The sequence below is a fragment of the Triturus cristatus genome, chromosome 3_2 (assembly GCF_964204655.1).
Source record: "Triturus cristatus chromosome 3_2, aTriCri1.1, whole genome shotgun sequence".
Classification (NCBI taxonomy): Eukaryota; Metazoa; Chordata; class Amphibia; order Caudata; family Salamandridae; genus Triturus; species Triturus cristatus.
The window spans coordinates 288,450,597-288,468,869 of record NC_140584.1 but is presented as its reverse complement, the minus strand read 5'-3'; the positions used below and the strand labels follow the sequence as shown (position 1 = coordinate 288,468,869).

The 18,273-nt window shown below is 45.2% G+C and overlaps 1 protein-coding gene across 2 annotated transcripts in view; it reads right to left on the bottom strand.

Moving 5' to 3' along the window:
* Positions 1 to 18,273, bottom strand: part of ASAP3 (ArfGAP with SH3 domain, ankyrin repeat and PH domain 3) — a 360,613-nt gene that overhangs the window by 48,751 nt on the left and 293,589 nt on the right. For both annotated transcript variants that reach the window (XM_085647656.1, XM_085647657.1), the window contains one exon: positions 5,979 to 6,189. In XM_085647656.1, the coding sequence (XP_085503782.1) occupies positions 5,979 to 6,189 (211 nt within the window). The remainder of the gene's footprint in view (positions 1 to 5,978; positions 6,190 to 18,273) is intronic.

Below are 18,273 nucleotides of genomic sequence, written 5' to 3'. Positions count from 1 at the left end.
GTCTGCATGTCAGAATGTTTTAATGAAATAGAAGAGGATTTGAGAAGTCACTCAAAATGTGCCCTAATTTTTCTTTCTGCAGCACTAATCATACTTTTTATGGAAAAATGAACCCCCTCATTTTGTTCCTTTTTAAATTAAATGTTTTAAGAGTTACCACTTTAATCCAAGCAAGATGGCTTCAGGTGTGCCATACGTTTATCATAAGTAGGACTGTTAGCGCTCTAGTAGTTCTTTGGAACACTCTGGGAAGCTGCAGTAGAACACAAAGGAATCAACTGACAGTCTCTGCCCTTGTTGGATGTACATGTTTTACTGAGAATGTCAGACTTCATTCTCACATGACTGAGAAAGATAATGTGAATTTACAGAAAATAAGCTCTCAGTTTAGCCTATAGATCACCTTCCAAACCTCTGTGGTAAAAGCATGAGAAAATATTTTTCTCTCAATCATGATATCCCAGCAGAAGGCTTTTTCACATGGTGAAATCACCTTAGAACATACCACAATTCCTAAAATGAGTATGGTACCATCAACAAATGATTTATAATGTAACTAAAGTCTTAAAACCTTCTATTAACTGCAATGCTTTTTAATGAGGTGCTATCATGTATATTGGTCCCAAGATGGCTGCCAACACTTCTTGGATGAAGTGCTGACAGCCAATCAGATCTCAGGATGAGATGTGTGGTTAGGCTCCGCCCACATATATATATGCTTTTAAATGCTATTTTCTCAGAAAATACTGAACAGATTTACACCAGACCTGCAAAAGGCACTTCCTTGACCTTATGGCTACATCTCTGCCAAATTTCAAGTAATTCTGTTCAGCCGTTCGGGCTGTAGCTGTGTCTAAAGGTCCTATGGAAAAATGCATGGGGAAAACGCGTTTTGGGACCCCCCTTTTTTCTCGGCCCCTGCTTGACGAATCCCCCCGAGACTTTCAGGGTAGGAGCGGAGCGGAGCGCCCCACCTATTTTGAAAATTTCGCGAGGATTCGTCGACCGGCGCCAAAGTTATTCCAAATAGAATGTTGCGGATTTCCTATGGAAACAGGGTCCTAACTATAACTACCTACTGGCGACCGCCAGTAGGTAATATATATATATATATATATATATATATATATATATATATATATATATATATATACCAGCCACAGTTCGAAAAATGCTGTGCTCTCCGGCCAATATTCAAATTGATTTATTTTAATTCATTGCAAAACACGATCTGAACACAATCGACTGACAAACGCGTTTCAGCCTCCTGGCCTTCGTCAATGTCAGTGATTCCCTGCTCACATTTTCTATTTAACCATTTCATTGGTTGACAGGGACTGCAATCGCAAACACAAAAAGTAATGAAAATAAAAAGCGGACTTTTAGAATCCAGTTGCTTGTTTAGGGAAAATGTCGGCCATTTTAACACTATACTCTATACAAGTAGACAGTATTATGCTTTCATATTAAACCCCAGGGTTTCACATAACAGTAAGTGAGAAAATCCAATGCAATTTCACCCAAATACAGTTAATCACTATAAACAGTTAATCAATGCCTCATGCAAGCTTTCCCTTGATTATTGGACTTTAATAGTATGCCCTTGTGAATCTGTTCTTATATCATGATTTTTATCTCCAACTGGAGTGGGCATGTTCCTACCATTGTCATATTTTCCCTGTCCATACTGGTTTTAAATAAAGCTCTGTATGAGCAAATTCAAGCTTCTTCTGTCTACTTTATTTTGATTTCTTTCTTTATTTTCTTGTGCCTTTCCCCATTAGATTCCTGCTTTTAAGGGACAGCGCATTCCGTGTACGGTTTGGTTTCTTTACCCGATAAAGGACCATAATTCTTCCTCCTGGTTAAGCCCCCCCGGAATCACAACAGGAAGTAAAAAGATCCAACACGGATAACCTTGTAGGAAGTGATTTGGAAACCTTGACAGTGATGTGTGATCTACAGGAATCGGAGTCAATGGAAGGTGCTACTGATTTGCAAGACAACACTCAACTTTTATTGGAGACAGGGATTGACCAGAGCAGCGGGAGAAGCCAGTTTAAATCACGGTCAAAATTTATCCCGCAAACTCCACACAACGCTATTGACTGCTTCCATGAGGCGGTAATTAAGGACTTGGACAAATTTAGAACGGCAGGCACTGCCCCCGGTGGGAGAAGAAAATACGATCTTACGAAAATACAATGGGAGGCTGTCAAATCTCTCAGGGATGATCCCGGATAGGTGATCAAACAGTCGGACAAAGGGGGAAATGTCGTGATAATGGCCAAGGAACAATACAAACAGGCAGCTCTGCGTCTGCTAGGTGATTCACAGAGTTATTCGCGAATCAAGAGAGAGGACTACAACAACAGTGTGTTGGCCTTCCATAGTCTCCTTCAAGATTGGAATCGTAAGGGAATTCTAGAGATCAATGAATTACAATACATGAAAGTTGAATGTCCTGTGTTGCCTGTACTTTATCACCTTCCGAAGGTTCATAAAGATATCAAAGAACCCCCAGGACGTCCAATAGTTTCTTCATTGGGAAGCTTACTAGAAAAGGCTTCCATTTATGTAGACTCTTTTCTATTTCCTATGGTAAAGGACCTTAGTTCATTTATTTTGGACACAACTGACTTTATTCGCCAGATTCAGAACATCATCTGGGACAATGACTTGCTGCTAATAACATTAGACATAACATGTCTTTATACGAGTATCAGACACTCACAAGGACTAGCAGCTCTTGAATTCTTTCTGAAGACCCGAGCCCTGAAGTTTCAGGAACATAATAAGATGCTGCTACAAATAGTATCATTCTGTCTGCATAACAACATTTTTCTCTTTGCAGGGGAATTATACCTACAGATACAAGGTACCGCGATGGGCACGTGCTTCGCCCCCAGCTACGCGAATTTATTTGTGGGCTGGTGGGAGAAGCACGTGGCCTGGGCGGGTGAAAATGAAATCTGGCTAGACAAAATAGCTCTATGGACTAGGTACATTGACGACCTCTTCATAGTGTGGAGGGGCACACGCACAGAGGCAGAAGACTATGTAAGATCATTGAATGATAATGAGTTCAATTTAAAATTCACGAGCAATATCAGTGAAAAGGAGGTAGCTTTTTTTAGATCTTCTAGTCTTTGTGGCAGATAATAAATTGTGCACCAAATTGTACCACAAACCTATGGCAGGGAACACTCTTTTACATTCTTGGAGTCAACACCCCCGTAACTTGATTAACAGCATACCGTACGGGGAGCTGTTAAGACTTAAACAAAACTGTTCCCGACCAGATGATTTTCAGGAGGCTGCAAACGAATCCCTAGTGTGATTTATCAATAGGGGCTATAAAACCAAAGTATTGCAGGAAGCGGTAGAAAAGGCCAGCAGTAGAAGCAGACAGGAACTACTAACTAAAAAACAAGTGGACAGCAATGAAACGGAAGATGAGCAATCTAAGGTTAGGCTGATAATGACCTTCTCTGCAGAGGCACAGCAAATCAGGGGCCTCATTCAGAAAAACTGGAATATTCTCCAAACAGATGGTGTCATTGGGAAACTAATTCCATCTAGTCCAGACATCACCTTCAGGAAAAGTGCCTCCCTGAAAGATATCCTGGTGCAGAGCCATTTTGAGGACAAATCCCAGATTAAGCCAACTATTACAGGCTTTTTTCCTTGCATGAATTGCAAGGCGTGCAAGAATTTCAAAAAAGTGAAAGATTACGTAGTACCGGGCAAGAAAGCGAGAAGGCCTATTGATAAATTGCTGAACTGCAACTCCAGCTTCGTGGTATACTGCTTAACGTGCCCCTGCGGGTTGCAGTATATTGGAAGTACAATACATCCAGCAAAGAAGCGCATTTTAGAACATAAAAGAGCCATAACTAACAGGGATAAAACATACCCGGTGGCGAGGCACTTTGCTGGAATGCACGAAGCTAGGAGTGATAAGTTGATGTACTACTGTATGGACCAGATCCTAACAGTAGAAAGAGGAGGAGATAGAGTCAAACTACTCAGGCAACTAGAGGCTAAACTCATAGTGGATCTGCGCACTAGGACTCCGGGGGGGCTTAACCAGGAGGAATAATTATGGTTCTTTATCGGGTAAAGAAACCAAACAGTACACGGAATGCGCTGTCCCTTAAAAGCAGGAATCTAATGGGGAAAGGCACAAGAAAATAAAGAAAGAAATCAAAATAAAGTAGACAGAAGAAGCTTGAATTTGCTCATACAGAGCTTTATTTAAAACCAGTATGGACAGGGAAAATATGACAATGGTAGGAACATGCCCACTCCAGTTGGAGATAACAATCATGATATAAGAACAGATTCACAAGGGCATACTATTAAAGTCCAATAATCAAGGGAAAGCTTGCATGAGGCATTGATTAACTGTTTATAGTGATTAACTGTATTTGGATGAAATTGCATTGGATTTTCTCAGTTACTGTTATGTGAAACCCTGGGGTTTAATATGAAAGCATAATACTGTCTACTTGTATAGAGTATAGTGTTAAAATGGCCGACATTTTCCCTAAACAAGCAACTGGATTCTAAAAGTCCGCTTTTTATTTTCATTACTTTTTGTGTTTGCGATTGCAGTCCCTGTCAACCAATGAAATGGTTAAATAGAAAATGTGAGCAGGGAATCACTGACATTAACGAAGGCCAGGAGGCTGAAACGCGTTTGTCAGTCGATCGTGTTCAGATCGTGTTTTGCAATGAATTAAAATAAATCAATTTGAATATTGGCCGGAGTGCGCAGCATTTTTCGAACTGTGGCTGGCATGAATTCGCGAGTTTCGTCCTCGCAGCTGGAGCACCCGCTGTGTTGAGAGCAGGAAACTGACGGAGAACATAGTGAAATATATCTTTCTGATCTCTTGCAGGACGTCCAGTATGTTTGCGTGAGTCTTATTTCATATTATTTGCTGCTTGTTTATTCATCAGTATTATTCATGCATTTAGAGTATTGCTTGCATATAAACATATATATCTCTTTGTGTATTTGAATCTTGTGCATTTGACATCTGGGAAAGCCTTTCTGTTAAGAGAGCATTGTGTAAAATAAAACCCCAAGCTTTATTCTAAAGAGAGAGAGAGAGAGAGAGAGAGAGTTCTTGCATTTTGTAAAATAAAACCCTTTTCTAAAGGTGCTGTGTTAAAGTCTTTGGCTGTGCCGGGTGTTGGGCTACCGTGTGGAGTAATCTGTATTATCTGATAGGCGCAATCAAGACAGCCTGACCCCCAAATAGTGCAACATCCACTCTACAGGTCTATGGAATTCTTCCAATGCCAGCTGCCAACAGATCAACATCTGGGATCCTACCGTCTCTGCAAAAATCCAGATACTCATGTCAGGAAGGAAAATCCTTGCACACAGAAGGCACCACTCACAAGAACTCCCTTCCGGTGCCAGGAACCCAATCACTTGAAGCCCAGAAAAGCCTTGGAACCACATGCATTCCACTTTACTTGCAGACTCCAATGTCTCCAAGACATCAGGGCTTGAGGATGTCCTATATACATGCACCCATCTCTGTTCTTTTCAGTCTCGCTTCCCCTGACTGGGCATTCAGGAACTGTTGCTGCTAAAGAAATCGGTTGCACATTCTAAACAAATGTCATCAGTGCCATCCACAGCAGAAAAATCCAAAGGGTCATACCAGCTGCCTGATCCAGTACACAGCAAGAGAGAACAATTACACCTGCAGTGACAGAACACTTACACTCGGAGATAACCACAGAGCGAAGCAACACACACACACACACTGACAGAACACACACACACACACACACACTTACGCAACCAGAAAGCAAGTACACTAAAATAATTATTTTGCTAATTTTGGAAGTCACTGCTTTTACCAAGGAGACATATCGCAGTCAGAGATTGTGCAACATAAAACACAACTCTTTACAACTCCTCCCCTTCCATGCACCCACCCACACCACATACTCACTCCGTGCTGTGCTTTTGACGGGCAATGGTGGGGGCATCTCTGGACTCGAGGACGACTTTGTGCTTGGTCGATGGCTAGCGACCTCTATAGTCTCATAAGTCTTGTTAGTGAGGTCCACCCCGGTGCAGCTCCACTGGTGTTGGGGGAATGGAACAGATTTCGCAGAAGGTGAGAGGTAAGGTGATCTGACCGACCTCTGCAGAGGGCTGACCTGTAAGGGAAGAACAGCTTACCATGAGAACCACCAGGTGTGCAACTTGGAAACTACCACAGTATGTGCTTCTTTATGTGTTGAATGGCACTGAGAAAAGCCACAATTTGCTTTCCAAGTGGCACAAGGCTGATAAAATCATACACCATGGTGTTTTGCACTAGAAAGGCTGAGGCCAGCAAAGTCCATCCCACCCCCTAAAGATTCCAGGTCACTAAATGCAGACTAGTCGAGTTTATGTGCACAATTACGTGACCGTTGGATGTGACAGGGAAGGAAAACACTCTAGATATGCAGGCGAGACATGAGCAGCAGGTGAATTATGCTAGCCTGTCTATCTAAACTGGCTGAAGACCCAAAACCACATACCTTGCACTTATTTTAAATATACTCGTCTCTGCTGCACAGCACTTCACCAGAATATCTAACTGACTATTCTCTCAGCAGACTGCTTTGCTCTGCAGATGCTTCTTTGTCGTTGTGTGGCACTGCCTCATATCTTGCAATATTTGTCCCCATAACCTACTCTGACCTACGGTCTTCTAGCACATCCACTAATTTCTTTTAAATTACTTCTTCAAACCACAACAAAAAACTTCCCTGTTCAACAATGCAAGCTCTTCCACCCAGCAGTGTTCTTTCTTAGCACTGCCACTCTCCAACCCTGCAGAGCCTCTACCTCACTTCCAAGTCCGAAAACTGTTAGCACAAACCTTAGTTCATAATGTACTACTGCTATGACTGCTGCCCTTCTACCAACATCATTCACTCTACCACTTCCCCACCCTGCATTACCTCTACAAACTGTGTTCTCTTGTACACAATTTCACTCTCTTCCCAGGTCTTACCAATCAGTCGCCCAGCTCTACATCAAGCACTGTACTCTTCCTCAAACATCACCTTCCCTTTCTCAGTCCTACTACTCTGAGCTTGCACTATTATACTATGATAGATTCCACAGACCACTTCCTTCTCAGAATTACCACTTCTTCTCCTCTAGTTTTATTTTATTACACTCCCATCTACTTGTCACTCCCTTCACTGCCCTATCAAACCTGCATTAAGTTGATTACTGCACTTTCCTTCACCACTCCCATTCACTTCTTAGCACAACCACATCTGCACTCTGCCCTATCTAATACTACATATGACTGTGCCTACCCCCTTATTGTGGAGGGAATCGATCACCATTGTACTATAAGTACTAACATGAGAAATGGTAATCCTAAAACAAATGAAAAAAGGGTTATTTTAACAGAGATTTGTGATATAGAGATAGAGGACGCACTTGAGCATGATTATAGTGACAACCCCGATAACCTGCCGATAGCTGATCCTGGAACATCATTGAGTAACACTCTAAAAATTATGACATGGAATATAGCTGGTATCAAAAATAAGATCAATGATGCCAACTGGCAAAATATACTGGAGGGTTTTGGGGTCGTACTATTACAAGAAAGTTGGTGCCCTGAATCTTTCTGTATAAATGGGTACCAAAGCATTTGCACAAGTGCAACACCATCCAGAAAGGGAAGGGCGAAGGGAGGTCTGACTACATTAATTCCATTTGCCTCCCCCCTGATCGTTAGGAAAACCTTTACTGAATCACAATATTACCCGTTTTTACAATTATATTTTAACGAAAATCAGATCCTTGTTATAATAAACTTTTATAATAATGTTTTCGACAATTCAAGGAGCACCGTAATTGACTTATTAGAAAAGGACTTAGACCGTTTTATGAAGGGAATTGTAGGGTCTTATGTTTTAATTTGGGCAGGGGATTTTAATTGTGTTACATGTGATATTGAAGCTGGCGAGCCATGTGGGTACTGTGACCATTCTGGTGACAAGATCCCACATTTTAATCATGATAGATATGGGGAAGCCATCAATAATGTAATACATAAATACGATTTAACAATTTTAGAACCAATAACCTTAGACGGTAAAGAAAATACGCATACCTTTGCGGGAACAAGGTCATCATCAAATATAGACCATGTTATAATATCATCAAATGGCAATGATTTGGTCAAGGAAGTTTTGATAAATATTAGTATGTTTAGTGATCATCATTTCCTAAGTTTGATATTGAAGGTAAACTTGTTAACAAAACAAAGGGGCAAGAACGCAGATGCTGATATTGACACCCAAGGTAATAATGGTGTTTCAATAAAATGGACAGGTGTCAATCCATCCCTATTTATGGAAACCCTCAAAGGGAAAACACAAAAAGATCTAGAAATCTGTCTGGATGGTTCCTCTACTCAAACAGCTGTTATAACTGCCTTTGCTAACATCACCAAAGTAATTTCAGGCGACCAGGTGGCAGAGCTGAAAGACCCAGCCCTCTTCTGGAAGATAATTAATCATCCATATTTTAAAGAATAATGCAGTAAGGATTGATACCGAAGTACCACCAGAAGATTGGGTTAAACATTTTAAGAGTATTTTTAACCCACAAGATATAAACTTCATAGATTGGAAAAATGAAAAATGTATAAAGGTAAATTCAGTTAAAATATCATCAATCACCCCAGAGGAAATAAAACATGCACTTCAAAAAAGTGCAAGTGGGAAAGCTGCAGGTTCAGATGGGGTGCCGATAGATGTTTTTAAGCACGATTTAGATTTTTGGACACCAATATTAGTGACAGTTTTTAATGCTGCTTTGGGAGGAGCTTTACCAGTCACATGGGCCGAAATTATTATCGTACCCATCTTTAAAAAAGGGGACAGGGAAAAGGCAAACTGCTACCGCCCAATATCCCTTCTTGACTCCTCTTCCAAGATCATGGGCCAAATTATGCTGGAAAGGTTTGAAGCCTGGGCCAGCAAAAATAACATATTAACAGTGGCACAGTATGGTTTCAGAAGGGGTATTGGGACGGTAGAGCAATGTTTAAATATAGACTTGTTAATTGGGAAGTATACATTAGCTAAGGAGGGTACACTTCATTTATGTTTTGTAGACCTGACCAGTGCCTTTGATTTAGTTAATCATCAAAAACTATGGCAAACGTTAAGAGGGCTTGATGCTCCCATAGAAATAATTCTATTTTTATCACAAATTTACGCCTATTTAACCTCAAGGGTACGGTACGGAACGGAAAATTAGGGGAATGCACGCCTGACCTTGCGGTAAAGCTAGGTATCAGACAGGGATGCGTATTGGCTCCCCTTTTATTTTCCCTGTACATAAATAATGTGGACTCATTTTTACAAAAGTTGGTCGTAGATACCCAAAAAGTTGGAATACACCCCATCCCCGTTTTATTATATGCAGATGATGCTTTCCTAATGTCCAGAACTGCAAATGGCCTACAATGTCTAATAGAAAACTTTGCCCAATATATGACTAACATAGACTTACAGCTGAACCTAAAAAAAACCATTTGTAATGTCATGTGGAGGCAAGAGACAAAAGTCTAGACAGCTTCATGTGGGTGGGGTTTTTATAAACAGAGCTCCAACTTTTTCATATTTGGGGTTGCTATTTTGCAATAACGGCATATGGAATTCACACATTGAATTATGTAAAATGAAATTTTAAAAAATTGAGGGTATTTTTTTAGATTTGCGGCAAAACTTGGGAACAAACCCCTACGAGAAATGTTAAACTTGTATAGGAGCAAGTGTGTTCCAGCAGTTAACTATGGAGCCACAATATGGGGGAGAGCAAATACGACAATCTTTACAACTAATGAGTTCTTAAAAAGATTGGCAGTTCCTAGTGCAACTGCAAATATGATTGTACATAAAGAACTGTTCGTCCCATATTTAAGCGATACCTTCAATATAGCTGCTCTTACCATCTGGCACAGTTTATGGACAAAGGAAGAAACACAATTCTCTAAGGATTTAATTACATACTGCCTAACTTTAAACCATGGTATGAAAATACCATGGTTGTGTCACATTTTTAAACTTTTGACAAAATTTGAAGTAAACACAGATAACCCCCCTAAGTATACGGGAACACAGCAAAAGCTACTTGAAATCGAGATACATTACTGCCGTAGAACATGATGGGGATAGGATGGCTATGAAAAAACATACAGTGGCAGCCTATTGTGAACGTCCATACATGAGGGGTACTCAGTTATATCTTATTTTGGTCCAGAATGTTCAGAATAGATTTAATCTGACTAGGCTAAGGATGAGCACTTTACACTATTTAATTGCATTCCCAAGCACAGAGAAATGGCACAGAATTTTGCCACCTTGCCCATGTAACGGTAAAACCTTACAGTCCACTTTGCATTTTATTCTTTTTTGTCCTTTTTATATGGATATCCGAAAAACTGTATTGAAACCGCTTTTTTAAAGAAAATATGCTTTTTAACTATAAGGATGCGTTTAATTTCATATGCAGCTTGGACACTATGAAAATTATTAGCTCTGTAATCTGCTTCAGACAACAATCAATTAGAAAAAGAAAAGACTATGCACTTTTGGACGCTTTGCTGTATGAAAAAAAGATGATTAACATCATTCTCTAACCGTATTTTCTTGTACTGTTCGCACTTGCACTTTATCGCATGAATTTGTGGTAGATTTTATTTTATAAAACCTTGGAAAATGGATTTGCTATTTTATTGTGCTATTCTCCCCATGAAGTCCAAATTTGTACATTTTTTATTAGAATTAATCATTGCTTACGAATAGTAGAACGTATTTTTTTTAGATATATGTGTGTTAGTATGCTTTTATGGTGTTTGCCTTGTTGTCACCGAATAAAGCCATTTTGATTTGATTGGATTTGACTGTGCCTACCATCAATCCCTTCAGAGACTAATCGCATACCTTGCACTGTTTGCCACCACCATTTGTGCCTCCTCCTTAACATTTAGATCACCTCTGTGCCTACCATCTTTTCTAATTCACCTTATTCTGTGCTAGTCAGTATCCGCATCCCTTTAGAGTTGAATCTCTTGATGTAAAGAGCCCAGCATTACCTCTCTTTGGACCAGTATACCTTTAAAGCTGTTGCTGCGCAAGCCTAAGCTATACAACATACTTTGAAATTATATATTTTTATAAAATTGTCTTATACTAAGGACAAGCACAGCTGATTGTTACTTACCTGTAGCAATACTTTTGCAGCTTGTTGCTATTCTAGACTCCAAGGTGGAGCATTATTCTGCCATTTACTGTCAGGGCTCAAACGCATCTAAATATGGGCCCTTAAGCAGCAGCTATAGGCAGGAGACTATGGACCAGATGTATGAAGCCATTTAGGATTTCTTAACGGGGCGAATTGCTATTTCGGCCCATTAAGAAATGCTAAATGACCTTTTCAGATGTACAAAGTGCCAAAACCGGTCGCAATTTACGATTTCTACACTGTTGAAATCGCAAATTGGAACCGCGATTCAGGAATCGCAAATAGGGATCACCTATATGCGATTCCTAAAGCACATGTACAGAGCATTTCCTAAATGCGAATTCGGCCTTTAGGAAATGCAATTACCATTGGCTTCAAGTCGGTGGTACGCATGTGCAAAAGAAAAAAAATGCATTTCGAAATGCATCTTTTTGTGTGACATGAAGCGCACACATGCCTGAGGGCACATGTGCACTAGGAAATTTGGGGTGCCTCCGGGGGGAGGGGGCATAAAGCCAGAGGCACCCTTGGCTTTGCATTTCACCTGAGAAGGGGTGTTCATGTGAATTTAAAATGTCATCAGGCTTCAAAACCATGGTTACAACTAAGATACAATTTCTTCTGACAACATGCATCTGTCCCAGATTTGCATATTGTGTCTTGGTTGCAAAGCAGTGTTCCACCCAGGGAGATGAGCCTGAAGTCTGACGAGAAGATACCAAATGTTATTCACTTATTTATTAAAGGTGTTTTATATAGCACTATATCAAGTTGTTAAGGTGACTTCCGCGTTCTCTGTGGTCTTTACGGCACAGAATATTGTCAGATCACATGCTACAGAAGGGTGCGGACAATTCCAACAAGCCCTCGTTGAAGTAAAAAGGGTCAATTAATCCTAGAATAGGACCTGTTGAGGAAATGTTTCAAAAACATCTTAGTCAGACTCTGTTTAGGTCGAGCATGGGCAGCGCATGCGCTGCTCTGCGAGGAATGCTGTAATGAGGTAGGGACATAAAGCTACGCCCACATTTTTCATTGGCTTGTGTCATTGTCCACTGTAAACTGTGGCTGTTCATTGGTCAAAAGGCTTAGTTGTTCCTCCTAAGTACTGCCTTGTCTCATTTTGTAACCTCCCATGGTGACACCCCCTGTGAGATGTGTTGTTGTTCAGTAGGCTTTAATTACAGCCTCCGAGCATTATTTTCTCAAATAGCTTTGTCCTGCCTGCAAGACACGCTCTCTCCTAACGCTTTTTAAAAAATGTATAGTACGCATTTGCAATGTAATAGGTCTCCAATGTGTGAGAGATTAAGCTATTGGCATTGTAAATGACAATGCCTTTTATTTATGTGTTTTAAAAACAAGTCTTAAATAAAAGGCTTTGTCATTTACAATGCCAATAGCTCAAACTCACATAAATGCGAGACCTATTGCAGTGCAAATGCTTGTTTTAAATTGCTATTGCTCTTGGCATGTGTCAAAGTCCATACAGTAATGTGTGGCAGATGTATAAACATAAAATGACTTCGCCATCTTGCAAATGTCAATTGAGGATACATTTCCATTATAGCATGGCATCAGAACAAGGGGTGCAACTATGGTGGAGTAAGCTTTTGGCTGCACATGTAACATCTTGCATGATAAGTAAAGAAACATTAATCTAGCACGTGCATCCTTAGTACCTGGCTTCCCCAATAACGCGGAAAATCAATACAAAAGGTTGTCTCAGAAATAGTAAAGTAAAATTAAAATAGGGTGATTATTTAATCCATTGTCGGCTTATTGTCTACGTCAGCATTTGCCATAAAGACAGACCATCGCCTAAAATCGACTTGTGAAAACATTTACTAGGGTGCTTTTTAAAGATCAACCACTAGATGGCAGAATAACATACAACATGAGACCCTAGATTTTGTTTATTTCAGCAAATAAACATGGTTTAAAGACGATCATGTTGTGGAAAACCTAATGCTTTTGTAGAGTTGGTGGCGGAAGCAAGCTCTACAGTGGCCCCTGTTACAGTTAGCGCTCTAGCGTTAGACGCTAGAGCGCAACAGGACATTACGCAATGCGTACGCCACGCGCGTGGCGTACGCCTTGATATATAATAAAGGGGCGCGGCCTGTTTAGGTAGTTGGCGCCGAGACCCGAACCCGCAGTGTGGTGTTATTTGTTGCTGCCGCGAGCGCGCACAGCGAGGGCCGTCACCAGCGCTAGCGGCCCTGTAACACTGGCGACGAGGACAGAGAATCGACCCCGTGTGCCCCAGCGGTGAAACGTGCCCCAGCGGTGAAACGCGCCCCGCGGCAGTCCCGCGCGCGCGCACGTGGCCCTGACGGCCTGGCTGAACCCGGCTCCTTCACACGCGGACGGTGCAGCTGGGCCCCCTTGAGTCTGCCACAACACCGGTGAGTGCACGTGTGCACCTAATCACGGACATCTCGGCAGATGAACATTCCTGCCTCCGGCCTCAGTGACTGTGCTTCTCTGCTGTGCCCTGCCTGAGCCCTGACGCCCTCTGTCCCTCCTGAGTGGGGGGGGGGACCTTCTGCATCTGCGGCCTCCTCTGTCTGCTCCCGTTTCTCCTGGTGTGCTGTCCCCGGGGAGCCATGGGTGATGACGAGCGCCCCGCCCAGGCAGTGCCACTGCACCCTGCGTCCGGCGTCCTGCCACCCTTCAGCGAAGCTGCTGACCCTGCCACTGCGGCCCCACGCTGGCAAACGTGGATCGGCCGCCTCGATAATTACTTCGCTGGCACCAGAGAAACAGATGGCACCGTGAAGAGGTCCCTACTGCTCCACTATGCCGGGGAAGAGGTACATCTCCTGTTTAAGCATCTCCCCAACACCGGAAACGCAGACGACTATGATGCGGCCGTGAGGGCCCTCAATGCACATTTCGACCCCCAGCTGAACCCGGATTTTGAACACTTCAAATTGCGCCAAGCGAGGCAAAGAGAAGGGGAGTCGGTGGATGCGTTCCATGCCCGGCTGAGGGTGCTGGCAGACACGCACCTTGTCGGTGATAGAGCGAAGGAAGAAATCAGAGCACAGATAATATGCGGTATACGGAGCAAGAAACTACGGACACTTATCCTCCGCCAACCAAACATCCCGATGGCGGACATTCTGGTGTTGGCACGGTCCCATGACCTCTCCGACGCCCGCGCAGAGGAGATGGAGATGGCGCTCACACGAGGGGCCGGATCAGGAGTGACAGTCAAAACGGAGCGGGCCGACGCAGTACAGACGCGTGAAGCACCCCGCCGACCGGCGGCGAAGAAGCCTGTAACCCCGTGTGGGTATTGCGGGTATGACGAGCACGGAGGCAGGACGTGCCCCGCGAAAGGAAAAGCGTGTGACAACTGCGGCGTGATGAACCATTTTGCGTCCGTGTGCCGCAAACGATCCACGCAACGAGACCGAAGAGGGAAGAGGCCAGAGAAGACCATGGTGAGACAGTTGTCCCAGCTGTCGTTGTCTTCCCCCACCAACTCAGGGCGCAAGCAAGCACAGGCCCTGCGGGAAGAAGCAACGGAGTCCGATGATGACGAGGGGGAAACATACCTGATTTCATTCACCAAAGCCCTCAAGAGCTCGAGAAGACCACAACCAAGGTGCGACGTCCTAGTCGCTGGATCCCGGATAAATGCAGTGATTGACACGGGGGCATCAGTCACCGTGATGGGAGTGCAACAGTACAATCGCCTCCGACCCAAGCCCGAGCTCCGACGGTCAAAAGCCCAGATCTATGCCTACGGAAGTGACACACCGCTGCCCCTGGCAGGAAAGATGACGGTGCCTGTGAAGTCGGATGACGCAGAGATAACGATTGACATACATGTGATCAATCAGGAGGCAGACACCCTCCTAAGCGGGCACGCAGCCGAAGACCTAGGGCTGATCGCTTTCCTTCGGAAGGTTCAAGAGTCCCAGACGACTACCCTGCTAGACCAGTTCCCGGAGTTGTTCACTGGCCTGGGGAACATCCGACGGCCACCGGTCAAGCTCCACATTGACCGTTCAGTCACCCCCACAGCGTTAAAACACAGGAGGATTCCATTCCACCTACGCCCGCTGGTAGAAGAGGAGCTGAGGAGGCTGGAGGAGCAAGGCGTCATCGAGACAGTAACAGGACCCACCCCCTGGGTATCACCCATGGTGATAGCGGAAAAACCCCGGCAGCCAGGCAAGATCCGAGTGTGCATCGACATGAGGCTGCCCAACAAGGCCATCAAAAGGGAGAGACACATCACGCCCACGATGGATGACATAATCGCAGACCTCAATGGAGCCCGGTGGTTCTCCAAACTGGACCTCAATGCGGGGTACCACCAACTAACGCTGGCCGAAGAGAGCAGGTATATAACCACTTTCAGCACGCACCTGGGGCTGCGAAGGTACCGACGCCTTAACTTTGGCATCTCCTCGGCAGCCGAAATATTTCAGAACACTATCAGAGACATCTTGCAGGGGTTACCAGGGGTACTCAACGTCAGTGATGACATACTGATACACGCCACAACGGTGGATGAGCACTACCGACGGGTCCGATCTACGCTGACGAGGCTGAGGGAGTTTGGGGTCACGCTTCACAAGGAGAAATGTCAGTTCTTTCAACAAAGCATCGAGTTCTTCGGATACACGTTTACCAACCACGGTATTCAGGTGGACCCGAGGAAATCCCAGGCTATCAAAAACGCTCCAGCACCGACTTCCGCGTCGGAAGTCCGCAGTTTTCTTGGGATGGCCACGTACTGCGGGCGGTTCATCCCAAATCTGGCCACCACGGCTGAACCTCTCAGACGCCTCACGAAGACAGACACCTTGTGGCGCTGGGGGCAAGAGGAAGAGGATGCATTCCACACCATCAAGACCACACTGCTGGACCAAGCCACTCTGGTCTACTTTGACCCGACCAGGAAGACCGAACTGCTTGTCGACGCCAGTCCCGTGGGGCTGGGCGCAGTCCTAACACAAGAGCAAGAACCGGGGAGGTGGGCCACCCTGGCCTACGCCAGCAAGGCACTCACCGCAACAGAACAGAGGTACTCTCAGATTGAACGCGAAGCGCTAGCCATTCGATGGGGCTGCCGGCACTTTCACCTTTACGTCTGTGGACATCCTTTTACTGTGTTAACAGACCACCAACCTTTGGTGCCCCTGTTCAAGGGGACAGCGCCCCCCCCCCCCCCCCCGAGGATCGAAAGGTGAGCCATCGGACTGCAACAATACCAGATGGAAGTGACATATCGGCCAGGTGCGAAGAATCCGGCGGACTTTCTGTCGCGACACCCGGAAGGGGGGGTGGCCTCCCCGATCGGGAAAGAAGAGGAAGATGAAACCGAATCACACATCGACCTCCTGGCCGCTCTGACCTGCCCTCGAGTACTGACAATCCAAGAGATCATACGAGCCGGGGAGCACGACGCCGTGTTGGCAAGAACACGGGGAGCTCTTCAAAAAGGGTCATGGGCTGAGTTCCTACACGCCGCCAACTCGTGGGCAGACGAGGAAAAAAGGGACTTACAGCAGATGTGGCGAGTGCGGAACGAACTAAGTATGACCCGCGATGGGGTCGTCCTGCGAGGGTCCAAGATCGTCATTCCAACCGCACTACGTCACCAAGCCACGGCCATTGCTCACAACGGCCATCAAGGGACCGAGAAGATGAAAACCAGGATGAGGGCGAAAATATGGTTCCCGGGGCTGGATGGCATGGTGGACGAGGTAGTAAGAAGCTGCTCCGCGTGCCAGGTGACGAGCGGCCCAGAGCCTCCGGCCCCCATCGTGACAGAAGAACCAGGCAGGTACCCATGGGACAACATTAGTATAGACTTCGGAAGCCTCCCAAACGGAAAGGTGTCACTGGTGGTTATTGACAACTTCTCAAAATATCCCGTGGTGGAAGTTCTTCCGTCCACAGCTTTCATGTTTGTGGGACCAGCGCTAGAGAAAATATTCGCCATGTTTGGGTGCCCCTCAGAGCTGAAGAGCGACAACGGGCCACCCTTCCACGGCCACGAATTCCGGGAGTTCCTCCAGCACCAGGGAATACAACACCGGCGAATCACTCCTCAGTGGCCACAAGCCAACGGGGAAGTGGAACGCTTCATGAGGACCCTGAATAAAGTAATTCGAATAGCCGGCGTAGAGCAACGAGACCCCGAAAGGGAAATCCAGCGATTCCTGGGAGAGTATCGGAGCACACCCCACTGCTCCACCAAACAAGCCCCGTGGTCCCTCATGCTCAATGGCACCCGCCGCGATGGGCTACCCACAGTCCACGGGTGGGCGCCCCCACCATTCGAAGCGGAGCAGGCTTTTCAACGACGAGAACACCGAAACCGGCAAGTGAGCCGGGCCAGAGGTAGTCGAGACCGCGACATCAGACCAGGGGACAGCGTCCTTGTGAAGGATAGAAGGCCGGGAGGAAAATTCAGACCCCGGTATGAACCAGGTAGTTGGACTGTGGCACAGAGGCGGGGCACAATGATCACAGCAGAAAGAGGGGTGGAGTCGACCACCAGGAACATCTCGTGGTTCAAACGCATTCCGGAGGCCACTGACCGCGGCCAGAGGGGGCTGGACAGAGAGGAGGAAGAGATCTCAACCCCAGCGCTGGTACCTGGACTGATGCCCAGCAGAGCCAGCAACGCCCCAGAGCAGAGCTCTCAGGCCCCAGCGGAAGGTGAAGCCCCGGATAGTCGCCCCACTAGCTCCGGCACTCGTGCCACTACCAGGTATAGTCTAAGAGAGAACCCCACGCCAAGCAGCCGCCTCAAAGACTTTGCCTGCCAAGCAAGTGAGTGACTGGTATGGACTTCATTTTGTTTTGTTATCCAAGTTGGGGAGGGATGTTACAGTTAGCGCTCTAGCGTTAGACGCTAGAGCGCAACAGGACATTACGCAATGCGTACGCCACGCGCGTGGCGTACGCCTTGATATATAATAAAGGGGCGCGGCCTGTTT